The 24,479-nt window shown below is 50.2% G+C and overlaps 8 protein-coding genes across 8 annotated transcripts; 3 read left to right on the forward strand and 5 right to left on the reverse strand.

The window, feature by feature from the left end:
• Nucleotides 1–3,442: 3,442 nt before the first annotated feature.
• On the forward strand, nucleotides 3,443–3,852 carry J7T55_015250 (uncharacterized protein; the record flags this gene model as incomplete). The annotated part of the gene is made up of 2 exons (XM_053139468.1): nucleotides 3,443–3,575; nucleotides 3,719–3,852. The coding sequence occupies 2 exons, from the start codon at nucleotides 3,443–3,445 to the stop codon at nucleotides 3,850–3,852; spliced, it is 267 nt and encodes an 88-aa protein (XP_052996978.1).
• Nucleotides 3,853–4,478: 626 nt separating this feature from the next.
• J7T55_015251 (uncharacterized protein) lies at nucleotides 4,479–5,885 on the reverse strand (the record flags this gene model as incomplete). Its single annotated transcript, XM_053139469.1, has 1 exon — nucleotides 4,479–5,885. One exon carries the CDS (start codon nucleotides 5,883–5,885, stop codon nucleotides 4,479–4,481), a length of 1,407 nt encoding a protein of 468 aa, XP_052996979.1.
• Nucleotides 5,886–6,818: 933 nt separating this feature from the next.
• On the reverse strand, nucleotides 6,819–8,738 carry J7T55_015252 (uncharacterized protein; the record flags this gene model as incomplete). The annotated part of the gene is made up of 1 exon (XM_053139470.1): nucleotides 6,819–8,738. The coding sequence occupies one exon, from the start codon at nucleotides 8,736–8,738 to the stop codon at nucleotides 6,819–6,821; it is 1,920 nt and encodes a 639-aa protein (XP_052996980.1).
• Nucleotides 8,739–10,624: 1,886 nt separating this feature from the next.
• J7T55_015253 (uncharacterized protein) lies at nucleotides 10,625–12,600 on the forward strand (the record flags this gene model as incomplete). The annotated part of the gene is made up of 5 exons (XM_053139471.1): nucleotides 10,625–10,627; nucleotides 10,685–11,390; nucleotides 11,724–11,786; nucleotides 11,847–12,017; nucleotides 12,086–12,600. The coding sequence occupies 5 exons, from the start codon at nucleotides 10,625–10,627 to the stop codon at nucleotides 12,598–12,600; spliced, it is 1,458 nt and encodes a 485-aa protein (XP_052996981.1).
• A 282-nt stretch (nucleotides 12,601–12,882) lies between these two features.
• On the reverse strand, nucleotides 12,883–14,778 carry J7T55_015254 (choline dehydrogenase; the record flags this gene model as incomplete). The annotated part of the gene is made up of 2 exons (XM_053139472.1): nucleotides 12,883–14,236; nucleotides 14,300–14,778. The coding sequence occupies 2 exons, from the start codon at nucleotides 14,776–14,778 to the stop codon at nucleotides 12,883–12,885; spliced, it is 1,833 nt and encodes a 610-aa protein (XP_052996982.1).
• Nucleotides 14,779–17,219: 2,441 nt separating this feature from the next.
• J7T55_015255 (uncharacterized protein) lies at nucleotides 17,220–18,803 on the forward strand (the record flags this gene model as incomplete). The annotated part of the gene is made up of 2 exons (XM_053139473.1): nucleotides 17,220–17,821; nucleotides 17,882–18,803. 2 exons carry the CDS (start codon nucleotides 17,220–17,222, stop codon nucleotides 18,801–18,803), a joined length of 1,524 nt encoding a protein of 507 aa, XP_052996983.1.
• Nucleotides 18,804–19,381: 578 nt separating this feature from the next.
• Nucleotides 19,382–20,506, reverse strand: J7T55_015256 (tri14-like protein; the record flags this gene model as incomplete). The annotated part of the gene is made up of 1 exon (XM_053139474.1): nucleotides 19,382–20,506. One exon carries the CDS (start codon nucleotides 20,504–20,506, stop codon nucleotides 19,382–19,384), a length of 1,125 nt encoding a protein of 374 aa, XP_052996984.1.
• Nucleotides 20,507–23,134: 2,628 nt separating this feature from the next.
• On the reverse strand, nucleotides 23,135–23,359 carry J7T55_015257 (uncharacterized protein; the record flags this gene model as incomplete). The annotated part of the gene is made up of 1 exon (XM_053139475.1): nucleotides 23,135–23,359. One exon carries the CDS (start codon nucleotides 23,357–23,359, stop codon nucleotides 23,135–23,137), a length of 225 nt encoding a protein of 74 aa, XP_052996985.1.
• Between the last annotated feature and the right edge of the window lie 1,120 nt (nucleotides 23,360–24,479).

Consider the following 24,479-nt stretch of genomic DNA (forward strand, 5'->3'; position numbering starts at 1 on the left):
GGCATGAACACTAGAGCTGCCCCGCTATGATCTGCCGTGATGCAATCACATAGCATACTCAAATTTTTTGACCCTATACACCTCCCCATTCTTAACCCCTTATTCAATCTTACCAGACTTACCATTACTTTCTCAAAGTCGTGATACCAAATAGTTCTCGTTACCACCGGGCTTCTCTCAGAGTAAGCGATCGCTTGCCTGGCACAACTCCTGTCACTGATCGCACCTTAGGAACGGCACAGCGCGTCGTCGTCGTAGTTTGGCCGACCACGAAGTACTCAAAATACAACAGGGACCACATATTATCCAACCCATTCTCTCCTAGCTGCACGACAGACAGAGAGGCAGCTACTGCACTGTGTTGATATTCGACTGTGGTTTTCGTGGGGTCCGTTGATTGTGCAACCACCGTCAACTGGTCCATGCGGCGCACGGCCCCACCTCGGCTCCTCCCTGTTCGTCACCGTCAAGGCTCCATATCTCAATGAATATCCGACCCACTCGTGAGAAATTTTCATTGTCGCAACAACACAATCCCTTTTTTGCACTTGATTTCAACAACAAATGGTCCCGTAGCTCAGCTGGTTAGAGCGTGGTACTAATAATTCCCTGAATGGGAATCATCGGTGATGCCAAGGTCGCGAGTTCGATCCTCTCCGGGACCATCTACTTCCTTTTGCAGGTTTCACCTACGTTTTCTTTTTTTGCTCTCGCAGCTGATTTATCGGTTGGTGTCTTGGTGTTGTTGTAGTACCTGATGGGCTCTCATTCTTTGGTTCTACCGTCGCCAGGAGCTCCCATTGTGCAGGGTGAGTCTCAACACGCTCTGCGTCGAGAGACATGTAAGGTCCGTATTCATCTAGACTCCCCCACAAATTTCCGATTATCTGTGTCTCTGTGTAGAGAGAAGCTCAGGGCCAGGCACGGAAGAACGTAATAGTCCCAAGACCGTAATAGTCCCGTGTATCAACCTCTCTCAGGAGCGTGCTCGCCTTGAGAGATGGAGTGAACGCTCTTGGGAGAAAGACAGGGCCGGATAGACCAAAGATCCATTTTGCCGTGTCAAGTTGGATGATTCCAGCCGATATATAGCTGAAGGTGCTATGCCTCGTTGATTTATTTTTGACGCGAACAGATTGCCTATAGACCTGCACTGGCATAGTTACGTAGAACAGAAAAGAAATCTTTGAGGGAATCAAAGAGAAAAAAGTTTTAGAAATGCCTCTTCTGGAAGCTTCATGCAGTAGCAGAAAAACGGCGACAGCATATTGAGGGCTACACACATACGTGAAAAGCCTTGTAAGCTGCCTGTCTCGACATCACTACGATACCAGGCTACCGGAATTGCCAACATTGTCGTAGTGTCTTCTGATGATTTTTCACATGGTTGGAACAGTTTGGCTGGCTGCCGAAGTCACTGTCTTTTTTGCGACATCATCATGGCTCTACAGGCTCTGAGTAATTCCAGTTGCTTCTAGCCTTGTGCCTCTGCCATGGCGTGAATACCACGACGGATTGATTAGATACTGGAGGAATCCTGACTTTCACAACGGTCGAGTCTCTTGCCGAAATGATATAGATGGATGTCTGGCAACAACAACTCTGTCCACCCACCCGACAGGAAAAGCACATTGCTTGTTAAGAACAACCAGCCAATGATCAATTTCACAACCTAGATTGCTAGGGAAAAGGCCGGACGCTCTTGTCTTGAAAAGGCTGATATTGGCCGAGCCTCTTATCCTGAAGGATTGGGTGTCCGTTGTTTAGGTTTGGTGGGAATGAGACGGTCGCACCAAGCGTGCAGTAGCGCCAATACATGAGATCCTGCTGCCTGTCAGCATTTAAGGCGAACCCTTGCCGCAAGATTGGCATCTTATTGCAACCTCTCCCGGCTGACCGGCATCAGCTAAAGCAGGTACTTGGTCCAGATCGGGACAGAGGCTCGGTGTCAGACTGATTCCTTCTCAAGTGAACGTGCAATCTTGACCTATTCCTGCGAACCGAAACAAATGTAATCCTTTTGTCCTCTTCGATACCTATCACACCAGCACGTGTCAAGCCTTGTTCTGCAAACCCATGGCTCATCTGTAATAGCTTTGAGCTTGGCTAGATAATGGCGGTCCGCACCGCGAATTGATGACACCTTCGAAAGCTGCCCAGGTAGGATTCTATATTACTCTCTGCACAAGATTCCTAATTCTTCAGTGAATCACGATGTTCTACCAAGAGATGCGCTTGTTTTGTCACACAGCTGTCAAGTTGACAAGAGAGGGATCGTTTGGATCTGGCTGTGATTGAATGGGCCATGTCCCTGCACATTGCTAATTAAGCAGCCCTTAGTTGGTGGCTAGATCTTTGTTTCAGAGGGAACGTTGAAGGGATATGCCTTGATCATAACGAGCTAAGGCGCTGTGCCATGTACCGTAGCCTCCTCGCGGAAACCCCTCAGCTGTCTCTAGGCCAAGCCGGAACCAGCTGCAGTCTATTTTCAGCAACTTAACTGTTGTCCATTATCGAGCAGCAGTGCCGCGATCTGCGCCTAGGCTCTTTCGGCAGGATCAGTCTGTGCATTTCCTTGACCACCATTACGGAATAGTGCTTTTTCTTGATCCCGCTGGTGGTGCCACTGACTTTTCCTGAGCGCCATGTACCAGGACTCCTTGACGCGTCCCAAGATAAGGTGTAGTTGGTCACAGCCACGGCCTGTAACGTGTTCCTGACCTTCTAAACATGGCAGCGAGCCCACAGAGTCCAAACTTTAGCTTGACTTAGATCGAGGACGTGTTCTTGTACTAGAGATCATTGACACGAGGTCCATGATAAGGATTCTAGCCACGCTCCTGGAGTTCTCAGGTCGGCCATGGATATGGTCAAGCACACGTACGTGGCCTTGTTTCCGTGGCTCTAGACCACTCGAATGCCCTGGCATAGCGCGTTCTCTCTGTCTGTAAAACAGAGTTAGGGTCGTTAGGATCAGGATTCGTGACAGAGCCTCTGAGCCGGGCAGGGCCTCGAGCGAGAATATCTTCCATTTTCGACGCGCCAGGCCGTTGCCGCAGCCCGTGGGAAGGTGTTCTAGCTCAGACTCTGGACAATCGCTCTTGGAGCTGAGGATTCGAAACGTGATCCTCAAGTGATCGCGGCCTTGACGCAACGGCGGCCCTTCTTCCTAACGGCCTTTTGTTTACAACTCCAGAAATGGCGACCAGGAAGATCGCCATCACTTGTCAAAGCTCTCCGACGAAGCCGTGAGCCGGTGGGATACAAAAGCTGAGGAAGTCCTCATCAATCATTCTCCTTCTCCTTCTCATCATCCACCTTTCATTTCATTATCCTCACAGCTTCATCAAGCATACCGCCTTTTACACTTGCCGGTCAAGTTCAGCTTTGTTCATTCCTACAAACCAACAACTTCAATCACTTCCAACCCCCAACCGCAAAGATGGTCTTCCGATACAAGTGCTGCTCCTCCTGCGCCCCCACCGTCCGCTACTACCTGCAGAAGGCATGGGGTAGCCGCTTCGTGTACGAGCAAAGCCACGGTGCGATGACCACGTTCGAGGTCAACATTCCCGGTGAGTCAGACACCCAGATAACATCCTCAAACTGCCCATCGAGACAAACATGGCTCGGCGTCATGACTGATCTCGAGGCAACCCCCTTCACTTTTAACTTGGTGCCATCTCCAGCAACAAGACTGACATTATGATATCTCCAGACCCCGGGTCCGCCTCGGAGGGCTCCCTTATCCGCATGTGCTTCAAGGTCTTGAAGTCCGACGTCGCGCCGCACGGGATCCTCCGCTTGAGCCGCAGCTCACCTTCTGGAAACTACAGGTGCAAGTACGCCTAGGTTGGAGGCTGCATGCTTTCGGTGTCTCGAGTTGAAGAGAATTCCGCATTTGCTTTGGTGCTGGGGACAGGGGACAACGGCAAGGGGTCAAGGTCTGTTGGTGTGGGCATGTTCCAGCTGGTTTGGGCTGTCAGGCGTTTGGGGCATAGAAAGATCCGCGGGCGAGATCTGACATGGTCTGAGAGAAGTGCTGTTATGTAGCGATATACTTCGGTAGTTCACACACTCGTTCAATATAAATCCTCGTCGCAAACATTGTGCTTCCACTTGCCAGTGCTATGCCATTCTAGAAGTTCCAGTCCCATTGTCAGCATGGACACGGATTCAGCCCAATGTTTAGTTTCCAATCAAGAGCCTCGCATGCGAACGGAACGACTGAGGACGGATTACTCTTGCCACGCCTACAATTTTGTCACGATGGGAGAGATATGCCTAGGCTGGCGATTCAGTCACCAGCAACTGGTCTGAACGTAATATGACAAGTCCATGTACCGAAATCGCTTCGCTATTCCTGTTTGCAGTCTACCCAAATCATCGCTCGCTTTACCGTAACAATTGTCAAATTTCGTTTGTATGTTCATTTCCCAGCAGCCAGCCCTCCTTCGAATCGTTCATGAAACGTGAGGTTAGACTTCATCATCCAGCAATCGTAGTTTCTCTTCGTGGCCGCCAACTCTTGGCTTTCTCAGCACTCTCCTTGTACCACGACGTCTTAGCCACTCCTCACCGTCCTCAGTCCTCTCTCCATCCCCAAACAGCGGCTTGAAGACTCTGTCATATCCAAGCCAGACCAAGTGAAACAAAGTCTCCAGAACCAGTCCCAACCACACCGGGATCTTGCCCCTGTCATCCGCCAGACGTTTGCTCAGCTCCCGGAAAAGAGCCATGACAGGCAGAAACACACCGACGAACAGGTACTGCCCTATCGTCTGCCGTCTCGACGTGATCGTGTACGGCTGTAGCTTCGCCAGCCACTCCTGATACTCATCGGGCAGGCCGTGTTCCGCAGCGCCGTCCGTGATGAGCTTCAGGTACCGCGCTGAAGGCTGCGCGTACTCCGGGTCGGGCCGGATGGGCTGGAGCAGCATGTTCTGCCACCATTCTTTGAGCCTTTCGAGCGGGCTCTTGTCGTCTTCATCGCCATCTCCACCGTCATCATCTTCATCTCGGACTATGGCAGTCTTGCCTTCTCCGCCGTCATCATCTCCATCGCCCGGCTTCTTCGGTATCCGGGGTGCGTAAAGCGTGTGCACGAAGAAAGGCTTCGGAAGCTCTGGAATAGGTGGATCCTCCGGGATTCCGACCTTGTTCGGGATAGCGATGCACGGTACCAGTATATCCTGATACGCAGCACCCCCGCCCTCGGTCTTGACGATCATCGCGTAGTCCTCGGGTGTGACTTCGTAGACTACGCCGATAAGGCCCTTGTCCCACTCCGGATCGCCGTGTGCATTCTTGTTGACATCTTTGTGCACTCCGCTAGGGATTGGAGTCATAATCTGATCCTCCTGGGACATTCTCTCATGCTCGTTGGCCTTCGGAGGGAATCTGTATGGGGGCGGGTGAGGGAGTTCGGGCACCTGCCCCGGTGGATCCGGGATCGGTGGGTGCTTCGGTATCTTTCGCAGAGCGGTGTTGGCGAAGCATGGCTCCGTGTAGGGAATGCCGGCAAGATCGAAGGTAAGTCGGAGAGAAGGGGCGGAGACGTTGATAGCGGAGATAGGGCGAATGCCGCGCTGGCCGAGAAAAGTCTGGGCACATAGGTTGGAGCCGTATGCGAGGTAGAGGACGGTTGGGACGAAGGCAGTATGATCGTAGAGATAGTCATTCGCTGCTGGTGATGAGGATGGGATATGATCGACAATAGTACCCTTTGCTGTTGCGCGCTGGATCCGCTCTGGGGACGTCCGGGGGATGCTCGAGATGGGTGGATAATCCGGATTCGGGACTGGTGACTTGAATTTGAGATCCCAAATACGATCGAGTGTTGCCGTGACGCAACTGCTCTTGGGTGGCGATGATATCTTCTCCATCTTGAAAGCCGGACCTTGCTTGCCCGTTGCTGAACAAGGTGACGAGCCGGATGTTTCAAAGGATCGAGGTAGATAAGAGGATGAGTTCGCCTTTGTCAGCTATCCATGTCCCAGGAACTTGGGCCCAAACGATGATGCAGCTTGCAGATCGGTGGAGACTATGCCAAGACTGGGCCAGCGCCGAGTTTGATTGGTGATCAAGCTTTCGGAAGAGCAGGGGTTCTCTCAGCGATAAAGATTGCATCCCAGGCGTACCATTTCTCGTCCTCTACCTTTTGTTCAACATGGAGGTCATGACCTGCACCTGCGTACATCCCACACTTTGTACAGTATATCAATGGGGTGGTATCCTGGGGACATATCACTCAACTGTTGCTTCTTCGATAACAATAAGGTCGGGTATCCGCTTCGCGATCACAGTATCTCTGAAATACTCCAGAGGAAACGAGGGAAATATAAGATAATCTGCTATAAGATGACCTCTTATGTAATAACTTTCTGGGGATTTATTTCTTTGGGATAATTAGCTATAGGATGCTTTCTTATAGGATGTTAGCCACAGGGGGCTCCGCAATGACGTGTAGTTATTTCTGAAGGTGCGGTGGTGTTGTTCCAATAGTGTATGTGACTATCTTTCTCGCCAAACCCCGCTTAAAAGTCCACTGCGCGAGATAAGTGCATGCTGAAACTGTGACCATTTAGAATATAGGTTTGATGAAAATGGCTAGACAAGGTCCCTATGTGGAACAACACCACTAAACATACTAAAATAGCACCTAGTTAGTATTAGACATGAAAAGTGGGTGGTCTCGCTCATGACCTGTATACATACTGTTATGATCGAGCTGTAGGCGTTTCCTTCACACGGTAGTAAACGCTCAAAGACCCAGCGTGAGATATCGCAAAATCCCGATGACAGTAGATTTGATGTTCTCAATAATACAGAACATCTCGGCGCAACCTTCCCTTTCTATTTGAGCCTCGATCTTCGGGAATGACCCGAAAAGCTAACTTGCCAGTCTGTCCATTGTCTTTAGGCACAATGATTAGCTTAACACGATCAGTGAGTTCGCCCGAGAGCGATGCGCCAGATAAGATGTCGAGAGTGTCGCGGTCGATGCCAGAAACGATCGATACCAGACCAAAGCCTTTATCCAGTGGGACCGAATGCATTGTTAGTGTTAAGCCAAGAATAGCCAGCATCATCAGCGGCTGGACTGATAAAACGAAGTAGAGTAGAGGTGACTTCCGTAGTGTGGGTCGTACATAAAATATTGTCTGGTCGGACGGACTGACAGAGTAAAACAGCCTGACGTCTTCGTACGTAAGAAATGTGCCATCTGAAGTTTTCCAGCCTTCATAGGCAACTGCACTAGCATTGTATCCTTCGGTAGTAATCAAAGGACTGACATCACTGTTGACAAAAGTGCTTAGAGCCACAAGTCTCGACCACAACATAGCCGCCACGGAGGTTGCTGTGTACGGGCCACGCCACTCTGACTGATTTCTAGGACCAAAGGGGCCAAAGGCCCCTAGGAAATCGATGAGGGCTGGTATATACAAATCCACCAGGTGCAGCGTATTTTCCACGATCATCCGTTGCTTGTCCCCCGGCAGAGGTGCACCGTTGCAAGACCCGTTCGTGAGCTCCATGCCAGCGCGGGTGATTGACCATGTGCCTTGACACTGCTGACGATAGATGTTGTATAGTTGGGCATGTGGCGCAAGACCGGGACAGCTGATGTTCTGCTTGTATCGGTCAACAAGAGCCACGTATTGCATCGATTGATTCGAGCGATCGCGCGCCTCATCAAATAACCACAACGACGATGTGACTTTGTGATCCCAAAGGTTCATCACTCCGTGTATCCAGCTCACGTTTCCTTGAGAATCATTACAAGCTGAGTGGAAGTCTGAATTAAAAGCGGAAGGATCCGAGGCCTTGGAGGTGTTCAACGTGGCAACTGTGCCGATAACCGGAGCGTTGACAACCCATGATTCTCCAACGGCAAGGACGTCCTGGACCGAGGTGATGAACTCTGGCTGCAAGGTGTCTAGTACTGCGGTGCTGTTTACATCGAGCAATAGGATATTGTACCCATAAGACTTTGGGAATGAAGGGAGCCGTGGCTCAGAGCCGTTTGATGGTGACGACGACGCCCGGAACGGCTGAGTAGCGTTGAAGAATTGAGGAAGACCGGTTGGCCTTTGGCCAGGTTCCATCAGGCCAGGCGCTGCTACCATGCCATACTGGGTCGGAATCGATACGTATCCGTCACTGTTCACTCTTTTGGCGCTTTGACCCCCTTTGAAGGTCTTGTAGGCAACACTAGCGGCGATGGGGACAATGAGGAAGAAGGTGAGGACGAGCCGCCAGCGGAGACCCAGCTTCGGAGCCAACGGCTTGTTGCGAAGGATCCCGTCGTAGTTCTGGAGTATGGAGTCTCCGAATCTTGCTTCGATGAGTAGGCAGAATGTAGACGTGACACTGGCGAGGCACAGGTTCATGATGCTTAGAAGGAGACCGACGACGATCAGTTGATTGTTCGCGACTCCCAGGCGCCATGATACGGCCTCATTTCCAACTGCTATGACTGCCATTGCGAGACAGACAAGGGATATCGCGGCCACGGACAGATCCAACTTGCTTATTCTATTCTTTGCCCTGGGCTTGCCGAGCGGCCGCACTGTCGGTTGATGGGCAGAGAAACTTAGACCCGCAGATGATCGGACACGATATTTGTCGTGTAGGCTGAAGTCACTTTGGGGATATGCACGTTGTGGGGACGGTGAGGGCATTGGTAATGGCCGAGCCTGAGCATAGCTGGTAGGCTCGTGATGTTGAGTCGACATGATAAAGGAATGGTGTTAGTCAAAGGAGGGTTATGAGGAGAGAGATTGTGAAATTAGTGCAGTCTCAACAAGATGTTAGGATTTGTAGGTCGAATGCTAGTCTTGAAATACTCATGTACGGCGGAGATCACATAATATGTATAAGACCAGAGGGGCCCCCTCTCCTTCGATTGTCACCCGTTTTGCGCCCATAGATATTGAGCTAACAAGGCCTTATATATGACCAATCTGAGCCTGGACTTCCACGTAGATAATGGTGTCCGGCTTACTCCGCCTTGACACCAATGCTTCTATAGTCCAAGTTCACATGGATCTTTCTCGTACCTAGATATGTAAACTCAATGGTACGCCTATGCGTGTGGCAGAATCCTATAGCCTATTAGCAGTCCGTCTCTTCTTTGCTTATGGTGAACCTAGGCATGCTCCGTCTATAGATCCCTGTGCTGCAGGAGAACGATCAGGGCTATTGGAAAGGCTTAACCTGGACCACCATAAGACACTGCCCTGTTGCATGGTGGCTGTGAGGTTCAGGGCCCTGAAAGCCATTACCAATCAACAAAGTGCCAAATATTTCCCGTAGTCCGTGTGATGATGGAACCCTTGTGCATCACTAGCACCCGTCGAGCCCGCCCACTGGACGCCACTGGAGATATAACCCCAAATCAAGCAGCTGTAGAGTCCTGTGGTAACATGGGAGCTGCAATTGCAGCTCCTGCCGATGCAAAATCTCCACTAGATCGCTGCGCCTCCCAAATTCGGCGAATAGACTTGGAGCATCTGTTGGCCTCTCTCGGCCTGTGAGCTGGGATGTGGCGGGGTTGGGAGCACAACGAATGCAACCAAGTATTTTAATAGGTTGTGGGCCGAGGGTTGCTGTACCTGATCACATATATGTGTCTTGTCTTCTCAAGGAATCCATCCGCCAATCTTGTCCGCAATTCTGAAATCTCACCAATCCGCTTATCCTTCCCATCCTAAGCCACGACATGGGCACCGCACACACACACAAACACGCCCCTATTTCTTTTCATCATTACTATCTGCTATAGCTCCACCGCCACTGCCTCGGTAAGCCGGTCACTCCCTATAGCCCGGTTGTCTGTCACGTCTGGTGTACAACGTTCGGACAGAAGCACGCGAATAGATCGAGCGGGTATAAGCAGGTCGATCTGAACTATTCGCAAGTAACTGCACTCCTGGCAGCTCAAGGTCTATCGAGTTTGATTGGTAATAAAGCATTCGGAGGAGCAGGGACACACGCATCTCTTAGCGATAAAGATTGCATTCAAAGCGTAACATTTCTAGTTCTCTACCTTTTATTCAATACAAAATTTATAACGTGTTCTTGTATATATCCTATACTTTGTATTGTATACACATAAAGTAATATCTTAAAAATTACATTCTTTAATTATTGCCTTTTCATAATGACAATTCTTTCTATCAGCTTATTTAATAGTTTACTTCATGATGTAAGTTGTTGGATATATAATTATTATTGTGCTTGTTATATTTGCTACAATGGTGAACAATTTAGTGATTATGGGTAAACAGCATTGAAAATGACATTTACGGTGGGTTGTGGAAGCAACCTAGGGTACCTGGAGGGCAGCTGGGCGGTAGGTTGCATTGAATTGGATACAAAGTACAACTGCTAACACTATTAATATTATTTATCATCCTACTAGAAGACAACAAAGCGTATCTTATAATTGAACCTCTAGTACTTGGCATTAAGTAGCCATTCCTTTTCGCCCGCTCACACAGTTCGGCAAGCGGACGAAATTTCTCGTGACGATGTCTCCGCCTTAGATAGGTCTAGTGATGGCATGTGTTACAATTAATCTCAGTGGCCATCTTCTACTCGCTTAGGCGCGCCGTAAGCCATGGTATGCAGCAAGGGTCTTTGGGCATGAGCCCCTCCGAGTACATGTCTTCCCTCCTAGCCTTCACGCTTGAGCTCGGCTACCATACAACTGTCCCCTCTTATCGCAAGATTACCTCCGCACCTAACGCTCATCATACATTCTTCCCTCTCAGCAGCTGGGAGGATGCTCGGCTCATCTCGGGCCAAGTGGCCGAAAGACGACATAGAGGCAAGAGCTGATTCGCCTTACCCCCCTTCTCACCTTTCTTCGCGTGAAGAAAAGGTCCCTGGTTCTCAGGACGGTGGCGGAGCCTCGTTTGAGACGAATTCATTGCATCTGAGATTCGTGGACAAGAAAGGTCACCAAGTGCCTACAGCTCCAAAGAGGTCAACCAGGAACGGCTCAAGGTACGGCAGACGACATGACCAATTTCAATCGCTGCCCAAGCAGAGGAGGCGGATATTGGATCGGAACGGAAGGATGCCCGGGGATCCATCCCGGGATCTGAATATTGAGCAGACAGCGCATCGGGAGCAACCATCGGGCTCGTTGAGACCGCTGACACCATTAGATAATGATGCGGAAGGGGAGAATCTTGCTCTGGTGCTTGACTTTTGCGACCGGGCTTCTCAAGAGCTCCGACAGATGCTTGAACAGCGAGCGACAACTAGCGAGGAAGGGCAGTCGGCCAATCGACGGCAAGGGAGTCATTCGCCGCCACCGGCCACCGACGTGCAAGACTTTGCCCCAGCCTCGCCATCTCCATCTGCGTCTGCCATCCGCAGTAAGCAAAGTCATTGCCGAAGTTATAAAACTGTAGTCGACAAGCGCTTAATGGAATATTTAGCAGACAACGAATCTAGACGTCGGCGGCGTGATCAGCAATCCCAAAGGCTACAACAAACCCGGACCCGAGGGGAAGTCGTTATCGAAAATCAACCTAGTCCGACCCCTCAATATGAAACTCGGAATCATTCCCAGCCCAGACGCCTCTCCGAGGCCTCACAGCACAGACAGCACAGCCTGCTTGCTGCCTGTTGTCCCCTGCCGCAGCTGAGCTCACTGCCATTTAGGCGCAAAAGGCCAAGATATCAAAGCAAACACTCAGAAATGTTAGCCGAAGAGCTTGTCGGATGTTCTTCATATGAGTCATTCGGCCCAGAAGAATATGTTAATCACGGTAATTCCTTTGAGCGGAGACTGCGATCTTTTTACAAAAAAAGTGTCATTGACGTGACAGGCGGCCGTGTCTGTGTTAACCTTGCCGAGTTTAATCGTGTGATCCTTGAATACTCTCAAAAGCGTCTTGTGGACGTAGCCTTCGAATTCAGCTATGGGCATGAACATGATGAAGACAAGAACGAAGACAAGGATTTTACTTCTCGGGCAGAAGAATATTTGTCCCAATATGGTGATGTAATCCCCATTCTCTAGTTCAAACCCTCCCGTCTGCATCGCTGACTTTCTTGCTACGAGAAGTCTCCGCCTGGAAGAGCCTTGAATTTATGAGGGAGGCACGCAAGAAGAAAGGCTACGATCCATTTGTCGTCTCCACGGACTACACAATGCAACGTCAATTGCTAAAGGATGTCGAGAAGAAGTGGCGCACGCGCACATCTCCGGCCACACGCAAGCAGTTCACTAAGGACATGGAACAGCTCACGAAGCACGGTTTAGGTGATAGGGCCGATAAACACAAAGTTCTTCCATTTGGAGGAGGAACCCGAGGGTTAGTCAATCGGAAGGAAAGGGTAGAACTGTATACAAGGAAACTCGCCATGGCAATGATCGGCGGCACCTTTCTCGTTGCGCCCATGCTTGTGATGGTCCTCCTGCCGGGTTTGGTGACCTCGTTGATCACGACCTCGGTTTGCGTTTTCTTGTTTGGCCTGGTCATGTCCATCTTTTTGGACAAGCCGTTTGATGTGTTGTCGGGCACCGCCGCCTACGCTGCTGTGCTGGTGGTCTTCATTGGCACTGGTGGGGGCACCTGAGAGACGTGCCATTGTGGGAGTACTCAGATTCATTACTTCACATTCATGGGAATTTACTTGTGTCGCACAGGCCGGTGATTTATTGAACGGCAGATGGCGGGAAAAAATGGGAGTTTAGTTCAACAGGAATTCAAACGATATTTTACATCAACTACGCGTAAACTACAACTGTGCAATTTCTCTTCCCAACGCAAAGAACTTCCCGAATAAGTTCCTTCTGTTCGCCTTTCAATCCTCTCAACAAGAAACACAGATCTTCCTCTCCAGTCCATTGCCACTCACTCAGCAGTGAAGGCCAGTGGCATCCTCAATCACGGCATCGCTAGCCTTCTGCCCGACCATGAACGTCGCGACGGCAGGGAAGATGCCAGGAATCTTGGGGAACACGCTGGCATCAGCAACCCGCAGCCCCGCCACGCCTCTCACCCTGAACTTGGAGTCCAGAACCGCATTGGCATCGCCGTCAGGCCCGATGGCCGCCGTGCTCGTACAGTGGTGGCCAAAGGTCTGACCCTCAATCCAGTCCTCGTCGGTCTGGCCACAGCTACCGTTTGAGTCCTCGCCGCTCGTACAGGGAGGCTCAATGGTCGTGATTGGACCGACCGGAGCAGCCGTGGCCTTGTGGACGCGGCGGCTCCAGGCGACAAAGTCCTTGACGGCACCCATGTCGGTCTCACGGCCCTGCGTATACAGGCGGAAGTTGATATCGGGCGGGTCACGGGGGTCGGTACTCGTGATCTTGACAGTGCCTGCGCGGTTGGCAACATGCTGCTTGACCATGCTCATGCTGAGAGTTCCGGCTGCGTCCTGGGGCCCCGGCTGGTTGCTCAAGCGCGTTGCTGGGGGCCAGAAGCCACGAAAGGGCCCGCCGTGCATGAACCAGACGTCGCGTTCGTCGTTCGAAGTGTGGTTCGTCTTGATGAAAGTGTACCCTCCACCCGAGCCCTGCCCGTTCTGGGAGCGCCCGACGACCGGCATCTCCTGGTTGTCCTGCAGGTTGGCGCCGACGCCGGGGGAGTCGACGATCACGGGAATGCTGAGCGATTTGAGGAGCGAGGCCGGGCCAATACCGGAAAGTTGTAGAAGCTGTGGGGTATTAAAGGTGCCGCCCGCGACGATAATCTCCTTGCGGGCACGCGCTGTGGCCTTTGTACCGGCAGCGCCGTTGTTGCGCGGGTCAGCCTTGTAGACGGACTGGCCGGTGAGATACTCTACTCCCGTCGCCTTGGGCACTGCCCCACCGCAGGAGGTGGAATTGGTATCGAAGAGGATCTTGGTGGCCAGAGCGTTTGTTTTGAGCGTTAGAGGCCATTGTTTGTTGTTCAGTGTCTCTTGTACGCGAGTACGCGAGCTGAAGCGCTGGCCCTGGCCATTCTGGTGGTATGCAATACCCCAGATACCAACCTGCTTGTCACGATCGGCGGCAAGGAAGTTCGGATCGGCATTGATCATGTTTTGGACTTGGTTGGAATCTTTCCCAAGGGCAGAAGCCTCTGCGCGCGACAAAGCCAAGTCTGGAGCAAAACCAGCCTGGAGGTTGGTCTGGAACCAGCCGTCGAAGCCGTGACCGGCTGTACCCTTTGTAAGATAGTTGTTCTTTTCGATGTTTTGAAACAGCGTTCGCATGGATGAACCACTGCATTCAGTGTAAACATACTGGACAAGGTTATGATAGAAAGGCATTGAGGGTGATGCTTACCTCCACGAGGTGTCCCCGGTCAAATTGGCAATGTAGTTCCAGTCGCTATCAGGAGGTAGGTACGTCACCATCGCGTTGATCATCGACGAACCGCCGACAGTGGCGCCCCTGGGGTAATAGACACCAAGCAACTTTGCTCCAGAAGGCTGTCCCGAGTTGCCGACCCAGTACTGCCCACTGGTTGTTCTCCAGGTAAGGAACCTGAATTTCATCGTCTTCGCTTCCTCTTCGTGGTGCTTCACGAAGAAGTCCCATGTTGAAGATGCCGGGTAGGCACCAAAAGGCTCTTCTGCCGCATTGTCGCCAGCTTCGATCAGCAGGACAGAATATCCAGCTCTTGCCACATTGGAGGCAATTGTCCCCCCTCCAGGCCCAGAGCCTATGACAATGTAGTCATACTCATCACTGGTTTGACGAGTGCTGAGGGCTTTGGAGAGTGTACTCAGGCCCAGAAGGAGGGCGACAGAGGGAAACAACATATTGAGGAAATTCAACTAGAGTGCTGGAGCTTCCATGCATTAGAAATCGCTCTATCACCGATCAGTTCATGGGACGTCTTGATTTATACGGATTCGGCCGGTTCCTTCTATACCACCGTGGATCCGCCTATCCTCGAGCATTGACTGCCACAGAACCCGCTTGCATATTGAATCCAGTCAAGCACCAGGGATATTATTTCACCGCTGTTGTCCCAAATTGCCTCCATTTCATATGCTCATCACGGCCGGATGTACTCGTCCCGATCACCTTTCCACAGCTAACCCATGGTACGACGATGATTACGATGATGATAGCTGTTGCCAATTCCGGAGGCCTAACCGCTCTCTTGAAAATCTGACACATCTATTACTCCAAGTAGCTCCGCATGAACAAAACAAGCGTAAATGTTCCGAAGATCGTGGCAAAACAAAGCAACTGCCAAGACGATTCATATCCTTCCGGTTAATTTAGTCTTGGCGGTGTGTCCCATCACAGCATCACTCGACTTATTTGATTGAGCACCTTAGTTGAAGTTGTCTTGGCAGAGTGGACATCGAAGTGATGCCCTGGCGTAGAGGAGTATTGGACTGGAAGGCAGATTGCCTGGACAGCCCGCTCTAAAGTACAAAGGGGCGCGGGTTCTGAGAACCAAATGGGGAGCTTCATGAAGTGCCGCAGTTTGAATGCCCAATTTAATTGAATGAGCTTGCAAGGGGTCTGGTTGAAACCGTGGTTGAGGCCTTGGTTGTGCATAAAACGCGACAATGTCAACGAAACAAGCCATCTGCTTCACGAAGTAGTAAATAATCCCAGGTCAGCCGATCAACCCTAAAGTACAACGGCTACTTGAGCAAATTTGACCGAGGTGCCATCAAGATTGAATGTTCTTATGTGAAACCATGGTCGAAAGCCTTGCCCAAGCTTAGATGACTAGGAATGCAAAATACCCGTCAGAGGCCTGTGGGTCTGATACATTGTACGTTACTCGTGGGCCTGGAAAAGTGAGAGTCACACGCCGAATCAACTTTTAGAAACATAGTCCTGCGCCAAATGTTACTATCGCGACACCAGTAGCTTGATCAAGTGACATGATTAGCAATGGCCATCGTGCACATTTTCCACCAGAACGTTCATCTTTCTTTGGTTGAGTAGGGAGTATTCTTATCTATCAAGTTATTTGAATGACTGCGTCTGGAAATCTCGCCAAGTAAGGGTAGCTTACAAACAATTGTTCGGATTGACGCGCACACTTAACTACATGCCAATACTTTAGACCTGTACAGCCTCACATAATGAACCCTCCGTCCAAATAGCTGGTGAGGCACAAAGAACACTCGCGGTATAACTTCGATCGCCCATATAATTGGTTTGTGCGATTAATGAGCGGAATATATTTGTGGTACGGCATTCCTGTTATTGGTCTTATTTCCACCTTTCAGGACCGCCTATCCTAGTCAAGTCAGAAGAACGAACCAATTTTCAAGTCCATCGTCGAAGCCTACATCACAGTAACGCAGGGCAAAGTGCAGGTAAATGATCATGATGGCCTGTAGTAGCTCAAGTTGAACAAACAGAAATATTGCAGGAAATCGACCCAGTCTTGTGAGTTTCCGGCTTACAACTTTCATTCATCTCTGAGTCCTACTAGCCAAGGTCTAGAGCAGAACAGGCTCCACGGGGAGAAGATGCATGCTCCTCGAGTCTATCGGCCCGGCCAGGCCTTCAAGTGCAACAATGTTTGTGCAACCATGAAGACATGCACCCCCACCCGCAATAGTCCTGTGGACGCCCTGGTCACTTCTGCATCATGAATGCCATCTACATCAACATCGATATCTTATCCAACCAAGATTAATGCGCCTCGTTTGGTAGCGGGCCTGCATGCCAGATGGTGTCCTTCTTCCCATCTTGACTGGCCCCGTTTCAATGATCACCTGTGGTTGGTACAGCCTGCTTGCATCGGTGAGCTAACATCGGAAATTGCAACAATGTAAGTGGCTTTGAGTTTGCAGCTGCAGCGATGCGAACAGCTGTCAGGCATTATCAGTGCGACACACGACCTGGAATTTCCCTCGACGACCACTAAAATTGATGGTTTCTGAACGAAACCCGTATCTGCGGGAGGCCTACTGGGACCATTTTGCGCGCCAAGGTGAGTTCGAGGCAAGCCCCGCTGATTGTGAACATGCACATGCAGGTGTAAACACGTCGAGAACTTTCATTGGACATGTATGCATCGTTGCACATGCTAAGGTGATTGAGGCTCAACTGATCGAAGATACCGCAATCCGACCCAACGAGCAGAAATAGAATCAAACGCCTGACTGACTTGATGGCTAGACATGGCAGCTCACGTCGGTCATTCGAGATTTGCCCAAGATTACAGCAACGGCAGTGCTACGCAACCTCGAATATACACATTTACCACTTCGGCATCAAAATGACTACGTCCGCGCCCGCCAAGCAGCCCGTGCTAAATGGGCAAGGTCAGCCTCCCGTTCAGCAAGGATTGGTCAAGGATTTTGTCAGGATAATCAGACAGCTGTCCACGGACGAGGGCTACCAGAACATCGCCGGCCTAATTTTGGAGGTGGAAAACCTTAGGACAGAGAATGAGGAACTCAAAAAGAAGGTGGGAGACAGCAAAACTATGAAAACGGAGATCTTGGCCGCAGTTCAGGAGGTCGAAAACGAGAACCAAGACATGAAGGATCAATGCGCCAAAAAGGATGCTGATCTCGACAAAGCTCAGACGCAAGCATCTGCAACCCAGGGCAAGTTCCAAAAGGCGCAGAATCAAATAGCGAATCTCAAGATGGAACTCGTGACAAACAAGGATGAGATTGATAAGACGATGGCCAATTTGAAGCAAAAAGAAGCGCAACTGGAGTCTGCGAGGAAGACCGAACAGGATCTGAAGGCATCCCGGGTGGAAGGAGACCGTATCAAGAAACAATATGACATGGCGAATCAAGAATTGGCAGCTTTCAAAAAGTTGGCTTTGCCTCTCAAAAGCTTGAATGAGACTGAGTTTCGAACCCTGTTAGTACATCATTTCACCCCTTTTCTCACTCGATAACAACAACGCTAACTGTATTGCAGCGTCAGGCAGCTAGTTGGTTTATTTGACGAAGCACACCAGCTGGCTCTCCAATTCTTCGGTCAATTGACTCAAGAGCCTCAGGTAACTCATACAAGGCTTTGGGAAGACCTAACCAAAGATGTCGCCCTCTCCGGTATCCCCCTGCCACCAGGTAACTCGGAAGCGGCGAGACAGATGCGCGTAGCAGCTGTGCTTCGCCTCATGGCCGAGAACGCATACCAGTACATCTTTCAGCCTGTATATCTGACAGAAAATGGTATGGAGGTGGCGGAGATTCTGAGTCAAGTTAGCTCTTCCCACGCTCACTGGATGCGGAGCGTGCTGCTCAACATGAATCTGAAGGGACAGCGGGACAATGGTCTCAAACGCACCAAGACTGCCGCAAATCAGGTCTCCAAAATCTTAGGATTTCTCATAACCTCACCAGTCGACGGTCAGGCTTTCAATGCTGCTGTGCTTCAGTGGTACGAAAAAGCTTGCAAGATTTGGATGACCATCCAACAACTCGAAATCAGATTCGAGGCTCAATTTGAGCCTCTATCAAATGAACAGGGTATGCTGGATTGGGAGCCTCTCTCAGATTTGTTTCATGAAGCCAAATCTTCAACGGGGTGTACCACAAACGGGACAAAGTCAAAGTCAGAGCCCAAAGATCGTCTGTTGATGAAAGACATCGCCGCAGAGGTGTGGCCAGAGTTCTTGGCCACATACAAAGAGGAGACATCTATCTGCGTATTACCCGGCTACGTGCTGGTAAGGGCTCAAACAGCCGTGGCCGAGCAGGAAGTCAAGGAGGCGGCTTCTTTAGAGCGAGCCCACAACAGCCGTCGTGTGGCACCTGGAAAGCCGCGTGCGGTAGCGGTGATGAGTGGCCCAAATGGTAGCAAGGAAAAGTTTTCTTTTTTATCCCAGGGGGTCTAGGACGCGCGGTCCTTTTGCTTGGGCGCCGAAGGAGAGATGGGCTTGTAAAAGGCTTGCCCCGCAGGTTGCGAAGATGGATGAAAGACTGATATTACGATTGAAAGGGAACGTGACTAAGTTTTACACAAGGGTTGATGAGGGTATTGCAATGCTGCTTTTCTATTCATTTATCCAATTAATCATTGACATCAGTTGATTTTACGCAAACTATGACTTCTTCATGACATCAATCCGACCGCTCTACTCATCAATTTCCACGCATGGCAAATGCTAATTACATGTAGTTAAACGGCCTATACGTATAATGGTATCTATCTTTCAGCAAAGCGGGAAGGGTCGTATAAATCTGAGATCTCGGAGCAGATATGAGCAAACTCAGTACTCATCAAAGGGCGATGTTTATTTTCGACGATCTCGACGGCGTGAGCCTCATCATAGATGTCTGCTAAATATGTACAGAAAGTATTTTTGAGCTCAGTAGTCAAGCTTTCTATGTCTCAACCATGTTTGCCTCCAAAAGGTCGACCATAATTCCATCGAAGCAATCCCAGTATTGTTGCATCTCGATACCAAGAGGTCTAACATGAGGTAATAGTAAAACCAGCGGCAGTCACAACAGCATCAAATTGGGCTGTAGCATCTACGAATGAGAAGCTGCTCCTGTTGCCGGCAACATCAAACTCGTTCAAGTCATGGAAGTACTCGTTCGAGATGTAGATGGTGTTTCCAATTTCCACCGTCGCGGTCGGACTCCCCCAGGTTGCGATATCAGTCGTCGAGTTGTCCACGACCTGGCCAATATACTCGACGCTCGCAAAGTCGTCGGTTGTGGCCCACAGTGTTATGGCCTGCAGCCCGTTCTCGCTACACAGGAGGACGTCCCGGTTGTAGCGGGCGGGGTTGATCAGGCCATCGCACTCGAGCCCTGGGTAGGAACCATCGGCAGGGCGCCCGTTCATGGTGATGTTTGTCGGTGCCGGAGAGTCAGAGCCTACGTCGAAAGACACGAAGGTGCTGAGGTATGGCGCAGTGACAATAAGCTTGTTGGTCGCCTCGTGGTAGATGATGCCGAGATAGATGTATGAAGAAGTGGAGGTCGGCTCCCCGGTATACCAGGATGTGATTGAGCCATCTTTCGTGATCTTAGCGATACTTGGGACGTGAAAGACGGTAGGAACGTAAGCGTTTCCGGACGGATCCTCGGCAAAGTCCTGAATGCCACCGCCAGTTGTGTTACCCAATGCGAGCTGAGCCGTGAAGTCAGCCAAGTCAGCCGTATAGGCGACAGAGTTAGTGTTGGTGTCGTAGCGGATGATCTTGTTGGCGCCGGTCATGTCGGAGCCAGAAGTCACGAAGGGGTTGCCGCTGTTGGCGGAGATGAGGATCGAGCCAGTGGAGGCATCGTAGTCAATGCCAGAAACATGGTAGGGGTCAACGTCTGTAATCCCATCAAAGGATAGGATGTCGTAGGTCGATGTGTATGGATCGTAGACAAGGACTGATGCATTGAAGTTGGCACTGATATAGAGTTTGCAGTGTACAGGGTCCCAGTCGAGGTTTTCTGGGTACAGCTTGTAGTTGTCGATAGTGAATGTCCCGTTGAAAGCAGCACAGGCCGTGTCCCTGGGAGAAATTGGCTGCGAAGGAGCTGCAAGGGCGCTTACGACGAGGCCAGAAGCGAGTGCAAGGCTGCTGGTATGCATTTTGAACGTAAATGAAAGACTTAGCTGACAATTGTCAACGTTGAGTGAAAAGCGAAATGAGGGAACAGATTACTGAACAACTAAGGCATTTGAGTCGAGGACAGACTGGTGTCTTTTATGCGACCTTGAAAACCTCAAGACTGGTCGACTCAGGCCATTCCCCCCTTCGCAGCATTGTGTGATCTCATGAAAAGGGACAGCAAGACCCACTGCCATTAGTCAAGCTCGTAGCACACTTAGTAAGAAGGAGCGCCATAATGGCCTGCAGGCGCATGGGACACAGCGGAAGACACTGCCACCAAAAAACAAACAGAGGCACAGCCAGCCTCTGTGCCGGGGTCTTTTCTTACTACCCTGAACGCCGTCTGGACGCCGTCTAAAATTGGTATCGTGTTGACAGCTGGGGAACATAGAGCGAGACTGATTAGTTACCATAACTTTCCTACCCATGCAGCCCAAAGAAGTTACCAGAACAGTGTCCTGGTAAAGTTTACTTGCGAGACCCCGGCGTTTCTCCTTTATGTTTATCTAGCAAGCATAAAGCTAAAATCAGCCCAGCAGTTCCAGCTCCGGTACTCGACCCGGATATTAGGCAGGTCGCCCACTTTCCGTTCCGGCAGTAGTGTCCACATTCTTTTCTTAAGGGTCAACATAGGTGATTTTCGGCGGTCGCGCAGCCACGAGTCATTGCCGCATGAGCCCATCCAAAGTGATGTCACGGATCGTCCGCCGCCAGCAACACGACTTAAACAAAGAGCCCAAAAGATCTACCATTGCTGAGGCTTTGCTCTACGCCCTGACAGTCCGACTTGAAATGCATTTCAATGATGAAGATAAAGTTTCAAGTTCGTAGGATTTGGTATATGAGCAAACATTTGTATTCATTGGCCGGGTCACGTAGTCGAATACGATGCGCGTTTGGGGATGTTGGTGCTGATTTGTGTGTGTTGCTTGCTTGGTTGCAGGAAGCAGCCGAAGGCTGCGTCCCTCCAAGGCCTACTTACGGGTGTAGGCCCAGGGGACCAATCAGCTCGCTACAAACGCTAACGCTACTATTCCCAGTATTCATAAATATAGAAGAACTTCTTGATCTTCCATGGGGAGTAAGGCGTCGCTTGCATTGGCGTATAAGCTTACCTATTGCTCTATTGCTACCATTACTGTTGAGACGTCACGGGCTTTACGGTAGGCTGGCCTGATGTGGTTAGAAAGAAAGGAAGGCAAGAGAGGTCTGCCGAAGCCCTTAGGGCAGCAGCTGTAGGGTAGGCTGGCCTTATCGATAAGGGGGCTTCTGCAGGGACCAACTGCCCTAGCCCACTGCCACCAGCCATAACTACCAGAAAGAAAATCTACGCTTCTGCCGAGGTTGATAATTAAGAGGCGAATGTGCGTCTTGGTGGGAAATGGCTCGTACTTGTATGAATTATGGAGCAACGCATTGGCTTCAAGAAGCACAGGCCTGCACAACGATACATTTCTGTCCTGGAACATGTTCTCCGTGGGACAAATTGAGAATAACTGAAGAGTCCACAGGAACTCGCAGTGCTTGACAACGGGTTTGAGTCACTGAGGACAACGCCAACGTGGGAAAAAAAGGAATGAAAACCTGGTAGCTGGGATTCTTGTGGATACCAGCTCGACCCTGCTCATGAGTTTGCCATCATGCAGGGCTTACCAATAATTTTAACATCCAGATCTTCTGCACCCATACTCCCTCGACCACGATCCCCGGCGGTCGCGTCTCATGACGACTCTTCAAGGTTGTGCTGATAAAGATGACCTCTCTCGACTCTGCTCTGACGTCGAACGCAATCCCACGTCTTCTCTGTCCATGGTTCCAAATGTCAGACCGCAGTGATCCACCGTGTCTAAGCCGCCGGAATGAGAACCCTGCTGTCCCTCGCAGCCACCGTCCACATGCAATTCACCACATTAGCCTTCCGCTTCCCACGAAATGACCTCACAAGCCCATAGGCCATCTACCAGTAATCTTGGTATTCAATCTGTTTCAACAGGTATGCAGTCTCCACCCATCGTCTCCAGATGCCAATTGAGCACGCACCGGCTCCGCTGCTTCTTAATCCCCCAAGAACACTGGTGAGATTGGCGTTGGCATTTGTGTAGGTAACATTCTCGACAATGGTTGGTAAAGCTGCATAAGAACTTGCTTAAGTTAGAGTTCATAGTTTTATTGTTGTTCAGTGACTTTGAAAGCCCAACGCTCGCACTGTTGAACCAGCGAAAAGGGCCGAGGGTAGTAATTCATCCCAGGCCAGACTTGAGATGATGTTAGAGAAGTATGTTGGTTGATGTTGTGAAGCAGCTGGGCCTGGAATTGGCTGAACTTAGCGGTATGTTTCCCTGCCTTTGAGACCTGGTTGGAGTGAATTATCCAAGTGAAGATCGATGTATGCCTTCTCTTACATTAGTTTGTTAAGGTAACTCGGAGTAAGGCGACCAAGTAGTCATTGCGGTACTACCAGGAATGTATGCTCTGCGTGGCAATGCAATAACAGGACCACTATAGTTCTGCTAATCAAATTTTGAAAGTCAGCATAGGTAACAGACAATGTCTTTGAGATCTAATGGAAGGTTTGGAGACAGGAAACGATGGCTGCAACAACTAGATCAGAAAGCCAAGACGACAGAAGGCGAGGAGAGTGCAAATTGCGAATCGAGGGGAACATCACGTCCAGCTTGAGAGAATCCAGTTTCTAGCTCTTGAATCGACTGCTGATCCAGCCTCTGGAGTCGCTCCCTTGAGCGCAGGAGGAACCAAATACCTGGGACGCAAGTGACGAACAGTGTCAAAATGCCGATAATCGCATTACTATCAATCGTCATGGTAGCCATATCGAGGATTATGAGGAGAAAATGTGACGTGTGATTGTAAAATAAAGAACTATTGTCAAGAGCCCAAAGGTCTGACGGCATGGCCGGACTTTATAGCAGGCCTCATGTTCGAGAGAAGGCACCTGGGGGCCAGCAGGTTTGCATTTCGCTCATTGTTGCAACTCGTCAAGTCTTTTTAAGACAAGGCTTTGGACAGCATTCTTCAAGAACAGCTGTCAAACATGCCCAGTATTGCGCAAGTATACCTGAAGTCAACATGTTCCAAATAGGTGACCAGATTTCGGACAAGTACATCACATGTGCAGGTTTGCCAGCAGTCCCTACTATGAAGAGGCTGAACTAACATTGCGAGCAAATTCTGAGAGACCTTCATCGCATTTTACAACGGGACATCCCAGTATTAGCCAATGGTATTGACCGGCCATGCCATTGGAACGGGGTGACAAAGAGGACGGGCTCACGTGACAAGAATTTGGACATTCTGTCGAGGAAAGCCCTCAGCATGAGAGCTAAAGCCGTCAAGTGTTACACGACTGAAGAAAAGCATTTCAGGCGCACGCTCCGGTTGGTCAGGAGAATGGGCTGTAGCAGGGGCTGAGCAATAGTGTATTGAGTGCCAGGTAAGCACGGGGCAGTATCAACTGGAGATTGGGCACGCGCTTGCATTGTGCAACCCAGCAAGCAGCTGAAACGCGGGAGAATATTAAGCTCTATATGCAGGCAGATTTCGGCCAGTCCTATCAGATACCATGGGTCCAAGGTACAATACCGCGAGTTTTGTTCAAGTATCCTCTCCAGTACTGCAGATAATGCCGTTCGTTCTGAAATCCTCAATATAAACCCAGCCTGATGAATCGTCAAAGCATCTTTTCTCCACTTGTCTAATTTTCTTCCTACTTGCTCTACGAACGAAATAATTGCACACCAGCTTCCCGCCGTCCCGTCCCCGAGGGTGCTACTAGTAACTTTTAAGCTCCAGCACGAGGCTCAAATCAAGTATTTGTATCAGAATCAGAGCGAAATACTATGAGAGGTGAAACATCTGATGGAGGAGTACAGGTTTTCGAAGACACCATAGGATTTATCCTACTCTAATGTTTTATGCATCAAAATACTTCGA

The sequence above is a fragment of the Diaporthe amygdali genome, assembly GCF_026229845.1.
Source record: "Diaporthe amygdali strain CAA958 chromosome Unknown NODE_5_length_1802954_cov_64_987939, whole genome shotgun sequence".
In the NCBI taxonomy this organism is placed as follows: domain Eukaryota; kingdom Fungi; phylum Ascomycota; class Sordariomycetes; order Diaporthales; family Diaporthaceae; genus Diaporthe; species Diaporthe amygdali.